This window comes from Acinonyx jubatus, chromosome E1, assembly GCF_027475565.1.
Source record: "Acinonyx jubatus isolate Ajub_Pintada_27869175 chromosome E1, VMU_Ajub_asm_v1.0, whole genome shotgun sequence".
NCBI classification, from domain to species: domain Eukaryota; kingdom Metazoa; phylum Chordata; class Mammalia; order Carnivora; family Felidae; genus Acinonyx; species Acinonyx jubatus.
Window position 1 is genome coordinate 35,399,812 of NC_069397.1, and position 10,160 is coordinate 35,409,971.

General features: G+C 46.0%; 1 protein-coding gene across 4 annotated transcripts in view; it reads left to right on the top strand.

Moving 5' to 3' along the window:
• ZNF652 (zinc finger protein 652) overlaps nt 1-9,425 on the top strand; it is a 56,567-nt gene extending 47,142 nt beyond the window's left edge. For all 4 annotated transcript variants that reach the window (XM_027034029.2, XM_027034031.2, XM_053212788.1 and 1 more), the window contains exon 6: nt 4,446-9,425. In XM_027034029.2, the coding sequence (XP_026889830.1) occupies nt 4,446-4,957 (512 nt within the window). In that variant the 3' untranslated portion in view covers nt 4,958-9,425. The remainder of the gene's footprint in view (nt 1-4,445) is intronic.
• Nucleotides 9,426-10,160: the final 735 nt, after the last annotated feature.

Here is a 10,160-nt window from a genome sequence, read left to right on the forward strand (position 1 = left end):
TGGCTAGAGTTTGGGGGACAGGCACGGCCTGGTGTGGGGTGTGATGAGACGTGTTACTGGAGAGCAGGTGCCAGGTCTCACTCACACACACACACACCACACACACAAACACACACCCATAAGACGTGTAAAAACTTTTGGACTTTATTCTAACGACAGTGGGAAGTTCTTGAATGGCTTTGAGCAGATTGTGACACAGCTCTTGAAAGTTCTCTCTGGCCGCCTGTGGAGATTGGGCTGGAGGGCGGGGAGCGAGAAAAGAGATGGCGAAACCAGTCAGGTGGCTATTGCAGTTAATCTAGGGGAATGAGGGTGAGGATATGGACTGTGGTAATGGCAGTGGGTGAAATGAAAGTGATGCACCAGGGAGGTGAACTTGGTGACTGATTGGATAAAGGTGGTGTGCGAGGGAAGAATCAAGGGGTAGTCCCAGGTTTGGGTCTTGAATGCCATTTGTCAAGATAGAGAACGGTGGATGGAGGGGCACGTTGGCTAGGCAAGATAATGAATTTAATTTTGCACTTGTTAGGTTGTTTTTTTTTTTTTTTTTTTTTTTAGCCTTTATTTTTGAGAGAGACAGAGCGCATGAGCGAGGGAGGAACAGAGGGAGAAATAGAACTTGAAGCAGGCTCCAGGCTCTGAGCTGGCAGCACAGAGCCCAACATGGGGCTCGAACCCACGAGTCGTGAGATTATGACCTGAGCTGAAGTCAGACGCTTAACCGACTGAGCCGCCTAGGCACCCCTTGCACCTGTTAGTTGTGAGACCTCCGTGGGACATGCAAGTGGAAATACCCAGTAGGCAGTCTGTAAAAAAAAATGGGTTTAAAGCTGAAGAGAGAGATTTTAGGCCACACACATCGATCTGCGGGTTTCTGCTGCTGCTCAAGGGTATTCATACTAAGCAGACTGGAAACCAAGATCACTTATCCCTTTGAACAGTGCAAAAGGCAACCTGCTAGCCAGCCCAATTCTTGTTCTTTCCTATCTTCCATGTAGATTCTCTGCCTTCATTTCTAACGCTCTTCCTTCACACCCATTACAACACTGCTTCCCCCAGTCGGCTTAGCTTTCTATGTAATAGGCCTTCTCTCTAGACGTATTTGTGTTGAGATACTTTTCTGGTTGCCGTGATGGAGTTCACTTTAGCGTGTCTTCCGGTCACCCATCTACCAGCTCTTCTGCAAAGTGGGACGTTGTGCAGGTGGCCGCGTGCACATAGTACATTTTGATTCTCCCTTATTTCAGCCTCATTTTCATCTTCCCCCGAGGTCTTCAGGAGACCTTCCCATCACTCATTAGCACAGTCGGTTGGGGCCAGATGAGTAATGCGAGTTAGAGGCAAGTGGGGTTGTAGACTCATGTCTGGAACCACAAACGTGGAAAATGGGGTAGGACTTCAAGAAATGAATGGAACATTACTAAGCAATGAAAAGGACCCATTGAAATGTGATCCCGTGGATTTGTGGGAGGCGGGTCCTAAGAGCTGTGGGCCCTTTCTATGGCAAATCATTGTAGCCTAGAGGACTACACATGAGAGATGGCTAGAGAGGTCCAGGATTCGATCCGGAACGGAGCACACAACAGAAAGTGAGCTTACAGTGAGGATATGCTGTTTGTGGCGCAGGGTCTAGTGTGCCTAGTATGTGGTCCGTGAGTCAGGTGGACGGCGTTTGCTCAGAGTAGACTAATAATTCAAAGAGTAAGTCCTTTGGCTTTGTTTCCAACCGGCTTTTGGGAGCGAGGACTAGTTCTGGAGAGTCCAGGAGGGAGGGGCCCAGGGGGGTTGAAAGGTTATCAAACAGGTGTGCTTTGAAAACATTATATGATGGAAGTAAGTGGTGTTTATTTGAGAGAAACAGAATGTACACATAAGCATAAAAAACAAAACATCACTCATCAGCCCATCGCCTCCGGGTAATCACTGACATTTGTTGTGGTTCTTTCCATATTTTTTCTACAGATGTTTTTCACCAAAAGAGGGTAATACCGTGTGTGCATTTGCATTTAAGTTGATTGTTTTACTTAATAGAGTATGGATTCTCACGTTAGGAATTTGAATTCTACAGTTTTATAGTATTTGTTAACGGTGCTGTCCATTCAGATGGGTGCGCCATACTGATTTAATGAACCCCATTTAACAGAGAATTTGAAGTTTTTAAGGTAGTTGGAGGAAATGGGTTAAAATGAAAGAAAACAAGTTGGGCTCAGAACTCACCCAGAAAGTTGAATGTGGATCACAGAGAAGAGCCTAGCAGTGGCAGCAATTGAATAATGAAAAGCTGAAAGATAAGAGGAATATGATGTCAGAAACTAATACTGGTGATTATAGACAAAACCGATCCCTCCTGACTGCACAGCCCGGTCTCTTGAGGAAGCAAGGAGAATTCTGGCTTTCACAGAAGGAGGGTAATGGGAGATGTCAGTTTTCAAAGGCAAAGATAAGAAATAAGGACTACAGGGGCGCCTGGGTGGCTCAGTCGGCTGAGTGTCCGACTTCGGCTCAGGTCGTGATCTCACAGGTGGTGAGTTCGAGCCCCGCGTCAGGCTCTGTGCTGACAGCTCGGAGCCTGGAGCCTGCTTCGAGTTCTGTGTCTCCCTCTCTCTCTGCCCCAACCCCGCTCATGCTCTGTCTCTCTCAAAAATAAATAAACATTAAAAAAAAAAAACACTTAAAAAAAAAAAAAAGAAAGAAGGACTCCGATACGGGTACAGAGGTGTTCCCTCCTTGTGTACAGAGGGGTCCCAACGCGGAGAATGGTAGGAAAATAACATTCCTCCGTGTGTGCAGGGATGCACAAAGCTCCGCCATATGAAGGGCTGTGTTTTATGTGTCGAAAGCACACTCTGGAACCAGACTGCAGGGTTTTAAATCCTGGCTCTCCTCCAGCTGTAGAACCCTGGGCAGCTTTCTTAATTTCCTTATCAGTGAAACAGGGATGATAACATAGCTGCCTCCTACCCAGGTCTGTCCCTGGGAGGATCACCAGAGTTCACAGACGTGAAGTGATGGGAACGGTATCAGGCACACAGGAAGGGTCCGTACAGCACGGCTATTGTTTATGCTGAGTAGGGCGAGGACGCTGTTGGAAACGAAAGGGAGCCGACCTGAGCTGAGAACAGACTCTTGTAGCAGGAGTTACAGTAAAGGCACAAGCTCTGTACTCTGAGAATTGGTGAAGGAATTAATAAATACAAGCATATGTCCACTGAAGGGCACGTACACAGGTACTCAGCACGGCGTCCACATGAAGTGATTCATGGATGTATGCGTTCAAAAACTGTTCTGTCTCCCCCTATGGCTTGGGTAGAAGGGTAGGCTGGCAGCATGGAACTGTGTCGTCATCCAGAGGAAGTTAGGAACCCCAAAAATCAAGCCCTTATTTCTCCCCTAAGTGCCTTGACGGGGCATTTTGTTTCCTTTTTTAAAAATGTTTATTTATTTTTGAGAGAGAGACAGAGTGTGAGAGGTGGAGGGGCAGAGAGAGAAGGAGTCACAGAATCCGAAGCAGGCTCCACGCTCTGAGCTGTCAGCGCAGAGCCCGACGCGGGGCTCGAACCCATGGACTGTGAGATCATGACCCGAGCTGAAGTCCGACGCTCAACCGACTGAGCCACCCAGGTGCCCCCATTTTGTTTCCTTTTTGACTCATCGGCCCTATGCTTCTCATCCAGGGCCAGGACCCCCTCTCAGCACCCCCACACACCCCCACACACACGCATGGACGTTTGGAAATGATGTAGGGACAGTTTTCATAGAATCTCTTGGGAGCATTTAGTGGGCTGGCACCGGGAACGCCATGGGCTCTTCGGGTGGGCCAGGCGGTCCCACATGATGAAGAAGTTGTCTGCAAAAATGCCAGGCGCTCTCCCCCGGGAGCCACCGCAGCGGGGGTTCCCCGGGGTGGGGCGAGCCACCCAGTATTTTCCAAGTCCAATACCAAAAAGTAAGCCACATGCTAAGGATCCCGCGCGAGTAGACACGAAGCGACTTACGAGCGCTCTCCAGGATGTTTTCAGCAGCCTTTCTTCTGGTTGGAATTCAGAAATTGCTAACAGATCAACTTGCCTACATGTAAGAGGCAGAGACGCGTCCGCGGCCTTAGCTGCTTTGAGCACAGGAAAACGATTTAAACGGTTCTTCGCGTCGGATGTGAAGGATCACTACCGTAGATTTTGGGGGGGAGGGGGGTGGTGGTGTTTGTTGTTGTTTTTGTTTTTGTTTAACCAAGCCCAGGTGGTAGGTTGCATGTAAGTTTTCCTCCTATCCGCTCTTACTTGTGAAGCCCCAACCTGGGGAGACTCTCTTAACGCCTCCTGGGCTCTAACAACATGCCGCACGGGAGCGACGTGGTGGTGATCTCCCCGTTGAGTGCGAGGGCTAGCGTGAGCACGTAATTGCCGCCTAGTATGTTAATCGTTTTCTTGTGTCTGTGTTCATCTCAGGAGAGAAACCCTTTATCTGTGAAATCTGTGGCAAAAGCTTCACCAGCCGCCCCAACATGAAGAGGCACCGCAGAACGCACACAGGCGAGAAGCCCTATCCGTGTGATGTGTGTGGCCAGCGGTTTCGCTTCTCCAACATGCTTAAGGCCCACAAAGAGAAGTGCTTTCGGGTGACCAGCCCCGTGAACGTGCCGCCGGCCGTCCAGAGCCCACTCACGACCTCCCCGGCCACCCCAGTTCCTTGCGTGGCGAACACACCCACAACGCCCACGCCCCCGATCAGTATGAGCCCCGCGAGCACTCTCCCCCCGCGGCCCATCCCGCACCCCTTCTCACACCTCCACATCCACCCACACCCTCACCACCCGCACCACCTTCCTATCCCTCCGGTCCCGCACCTCCCGCCGCCCCCAGCTCTCTTTAAGAGCGAGCCTTTAAATCACCGAGGCCAGGGTGAGGACAACTTTCTGCGGCACCTGGCAGAAAAGAACAGCTCAGCGCAGCATCACTAACATCCATCTCCTTAAGTGTGTGCTCCAAGAGCTGTGTGCCCGTGTGTGAGTTCGCAGAAAGGGAGCTGGTGGGCATTTCTGTAGCTGCCAGACTCTCCTCAGCCTCCACCAAGAGCTGTGTCATTGTCTTGGGGAATCGACACATCCAAGGGAATGAACGAGAAGACCGCCTTGCGCTCCCGGAGGGAACTGTCATCTAAACCAGGGGAACCACCGAACTAAAGCCCAATTCGCTTGCATTTTCTGGTGGACTTTTATAAATTTCGAATACTCAGACTTGTGGAATTTTATAATTTCATATCAGCTGATGAGGTATGCTTGCTTTTCTATCCCGGGCTTCTCCTCAAAGAGGGGACAGGCCCGGCTTCCTTTGTACTAATCGGGAAGGCTGTGAGGTTAATCCAGAGCATTAATTGTATCACTGTGTATCGTAACCAATTCTTTTCAGCTTTTGGCGCTGGCCTCCGAATCGAGCCGGCCGTGTTTCACAGTATATCAAGCATTATAGAGAAAGACAGAAATTTTCTTCTTTGTGTAGCTCTCCTAACGCACTCTTTATTTTACTACAGAAATTATTTTAGAGTTTTTGTATAGACTTCTTTAGTAGTCTGTTTCTAAAATGAAATGTATTTCAATAAGCGGTGTAATTTTTTCAGTGTAGCTGGGCCTATGTTGTAAAATAGAAAAAAAATTTTTATAATCATCAAAATGTGATTCTTAAAGACGCATATAACTTCTATAGTTCAAAGTTATTCTTACATCCGTACAACTCAAAGGTGCTTCAGAGACTAGATGCATCTGGGAGGGTCTCCAGACACCAGGTCACTGCAGAATGAGGTCTTGCTTTCAGAACTTGGCGTAAGTCCTTGGCAGTTTTTAAATCTCTGCTTCACACTCAAGCATCCGTCTGTCGGGCTCGTTGACACGCTCCTGTCCTCCGTGTTTCGTTTCGTTTGGTTACCGCGTGAAGCGGGATGATTTCATTTGGTCACTGCGCTAAGTGGGGTGATTTGCAGGGAGCTGGACCCTTTCCAGGGACGTCCCCTCACGCTTGCACGTTCGAAAAATCGGAGTCAAGCTGTTCACCGTCAGGAGGAGGAAGTGATGGAGAATCATTCTCCCTCACGTCTGCGTCTCACTTTCCCCAGGGCTTGTTTGCGTCCAGCCGATGGCACAACCAAATGGAAGTCTCACGAGACACTGCTCGTTTCGAGGCTGCTGTATTTTTCTAGAATTGTTCGGAAAATACGAAATAGTACACTAAAATCACAAGCATGAATGATGTTGCTGACAGTAGCTGAGAAGTTTGGATGAGGACAGATTTGACTATGAGTTTTTAAAATGTCTGTTCAGCTATGGATCCAGCCACAACTTTGAGCTGTTCTAACACAGTTTAAATGGTAGCGAGGGAAACAAAACTGCCTATGTTTTGTTGCCCTGTTCTCTGCAGATAATTATGCGACAGACAGCGGTGTTCCCAGGTGGTGAGGGGCACATGTCTCACCACCTTTTAGATGGGTTACTTTTTCAAGTTTGGGAACTTTCGAAAGAGCACGATCATTCAGGAGCTTATATAGGAAAGTCTGAATAGAAGGGCTAACATACTGCTCATACTTAACTGATCAAATTTCTCCAGACTCTGTACAGCTAAAACTTTTATATATATATATATATATATATATATATATATATATATATATATATATATGTATGTCTCAGAGAACTGAGTTCCAAAGCTAGGTCCGCTTTCTTTCTCTCTCTCCCTCTATTTTTTAATCTTGACATTTCTTCAGTTCCTCCCCCGCCCCCCACACTGCCTCGGGCTCTTAGATCATTGCCTAAATAAGAACCCTGGCTTTTATTTATTTTTTAACTTTTAATATTAAATGTGCAGATAGACTTCAAGCACTTTTCTGGCTGATTAGCTCTCTGGTAGGAAAATTTGGAACTCTTGATGGAGGTCAAGTCCCTCTTTTTAAAATATCACATTCTCTGTTAGCTTTTTGGTTTAAAATTTCCTCATTTTTTTCCTTCTGATTATTGCCTTTTGCCTTCTGTAATGAGCATAGGAAGATTTTGGAACGGGGCAGAAAAGTATCTCAAGACCTACTTTTCTTCCTGTTTTTGGATGTAATTTCTAAAGAATGTTATTTTAAATATTTGCGTGCATTTTTCGGACACCCAGGTACCCAGACCAATAAGGAAAATTAATTTCTTGTTTGTGATTGTCATTTCTTTCGTGGATGCGTCCCCTTACTTACTCCACAGTCTCCTTTACCTCCCGTGACAAGTTTCTGGGTGGATCTACACCTTTATGTAGACATACCGTTATTTAATGGCCAAGCCTATGATATTAAGAGGGTTTTTTAAAAGATGTAAATCGCAGCTTAATTGGTTCTGGTACCTTATTTTATTCTAAACAAATTTATGGTATTCGGTAGCAATTCTGAATTCTAGACTTGAGACCATTAAATCAACCATTTTATGAAGTGTACTATAATGATACACTGGAAAATTCAGGTCGTCATATTTGATTTTTCACTCAAGTGAATATAGCCATAAGAAAATACCTACTTACATAGGAAAACCAGTATGAAGCAAATAATCACCACCACCCTTAACAGAAGCAAAAAAGGATTTGTTTTTGTTTTGTCTTTTGAATCAGCATTGTCACACGACACCGTTCATAGTGAAATGTACTGTGGAACAATCTGGAAACTTCTAATTTTTTCCCCCTAGATGGGTATACCTTCCTTGACTCGGGGTTTGTAGTCTTCAGGAAAACTGCTCAGCACGTAACGATTCCTTATCAGTGTCATATTACACATAAACAATGAGATGCATTAAATAATATTCACGACGTTAATGCTTCTGAATATGAGAACTGCAGGATTAAGCCTTAAACATATATGTGCGTCAGGTTTAACATGCTTCAGACTCCAACTCAGGGTTGGAAATTTGATTGGGGTCCTTCACTAAGGTAAAAGTTGCATCCTGTGTGTTCCCTCCAGCCTACAGTACAGCACCCCGTGACTTCTTCAGAACTTCATGCCCGTTTGCTATCTGTTTACGAAGAAAAGAACCACGGAGGAGTTTGAGTCCTTAGCCCTCATCTGTCCTTAGTCTGCTAAAACAACAAAGGCCACCTTTCAGCGTCCTAGCGATACCCAATTGAGGCTGTTTCCCATTACTTAATTTCACTGTCTTCAAAGGCTTGTTTCTTTCTTTGGTAGGGTTAAGGCTTACTTGAGGAAACTTCCCAAGGACTTTCTTGAGTTGACATTGCCTCCCCCCCCTTCTTATCTCATAGATTTATCACTCCGATATAAACTCTTCCTTAGCCTTAATGAAAGGCTGCTTGCTGCTTTCTCAAATGGAGTCAGGGAGACTCAGACTGAGTTAGACGTTTTAATTTGAGTGAAGAAAACAAGGGGAGCAGTTTAAAGGCACGTGGCTTCATTTCCACATCTATTTGTGATTTGATTCTTATTTGTAGCGAGCAGGGAGTCTCCACCTAAGACATTACCGTAGTTCAAAGAAATCTTCGCAAATCAGCCACGTGTCTTTTCACGGTCTATCACTTACATTCATTGTTCTAAATTAATGACGGAGGATGGCATTACCGTGGTTGTCTTTTTAAAAACTACATTTGCGGGGCGCCTGGGTGGCGCAGTCGGTTAAGCGTCCGACTTCAGCCAGGTCACGATCTCGCGGTCCGTGAGTTCGAGCCCCGCGTCGGGCTCTGGGCTGATGGCTCGGAGCCTGGAGCCTGTTTCCGATTCTGTGTCTCCCTCTCTCTCTGCCCCTCCCCCGTTCATGCTCTGTCTCTCTCTGTCCCAAAAATAAATAAAAAGTGTTGAAAAAAAAATTTTAAAACTACATTTGCTGAGGGGCGCCTGGGTGGCTCAGTCGGTTGAGTGACCGACTTCGGCTCAGGTCATGATCTCACGGTTTGTGAGCTCGAGCCTTGCATCGGGCTCTGTGCCGACGGCTCGGAGCCTGGAGCCTGCTTCCGATTCTGTGTCTCCCTCTCTCTCTGCCCCTTCCCTACTCATGCTCTGTCTCTCTCTGTCTCAGAAATAAGTAAACATTAAAAAAAGATTTTTTTTAAATAAAAATTAAAAAAACTACATTTGCTGGAAGCACCTTTTCATTGTGGCCAGAATGCTCCCTGTACCTCGACTGCCCCTAGTGTACTGACCGAAGGCGAAACACGCTAAAGAGATGCTTGTCAACTTCGAATTTTCTACTTCTCGAAATTTTTTTCAGTCCTTACGTTTGTTACGTGGATATGTGCGTTTCGTTTAATTTTTTACCTCCCTGGAAGTTTGAAATTTTGAGAAGATTGAGCAGAAATAGAAATCTGTTGCCGATGATATTAATTTACCCTACCTTGCGGATTTCAGTCAATGAAGCAGAATGGTGGGTCGGATTTTATTGTACCAAAAAAAAAAAAAAAGGATAAAAAGTTAGAGAAACTTCTGTGTGAGCTACTGCCTAGAAGAGACAAGTCGTACTACATCGCCGATCCACACGATGCACATTTCCATGCTGTTCTAGACTGTGGGAAGTACTTAGTGGAAAAGGGGATACGTTCCATTTAAGAAGTGTATCAGCTGTTCTACCACGACAAAACCCAGCTCGCTTGGAATTCCTCAGACTATACGATTGAACAAGTAAATACCGGGTTTTAATTGTCCGTTGCCTAAGTCCGGATAGGAAATTCCCCCCAAAAGATCATTTTTTTCAGGAATGAAAGGTCATTAGCCACTGGAGTTAGTGGCATTCTTATGCAATAGGAACATTACCACCCTGCTTCGGTCATCTGTAGCATTTGTACTAAATGATGATGGCCTTCCAGCCCTGGACGCTACCTCGATAAAGCAAACCAGAGATCCTCTCTCCACTTTCTATGGAAGCCATAAAAGTTGCCATCAGTGTGTCCCCTTTCATAACGCTGTACTTTTATACTCTCCCGACTTTTTATAGACTTTGTGACCGGACCTTTTTGTCCTAGAGGATCGGTTTTGCAAGTTGCAAAGGAAAAGCAGACTCCTCGGTCGTCCCAGCTTTGAAGCCTTAGCTTCAGGAAATTCGTTTAAAGAACCAGATCGCGTACCACTTACCGAATTCTTGATCTCGGTCAAAACTGTTCGGCCGAGAGGCAGCTCCAGAAAACAGACTTCTCTCTCTGACTCCCTGT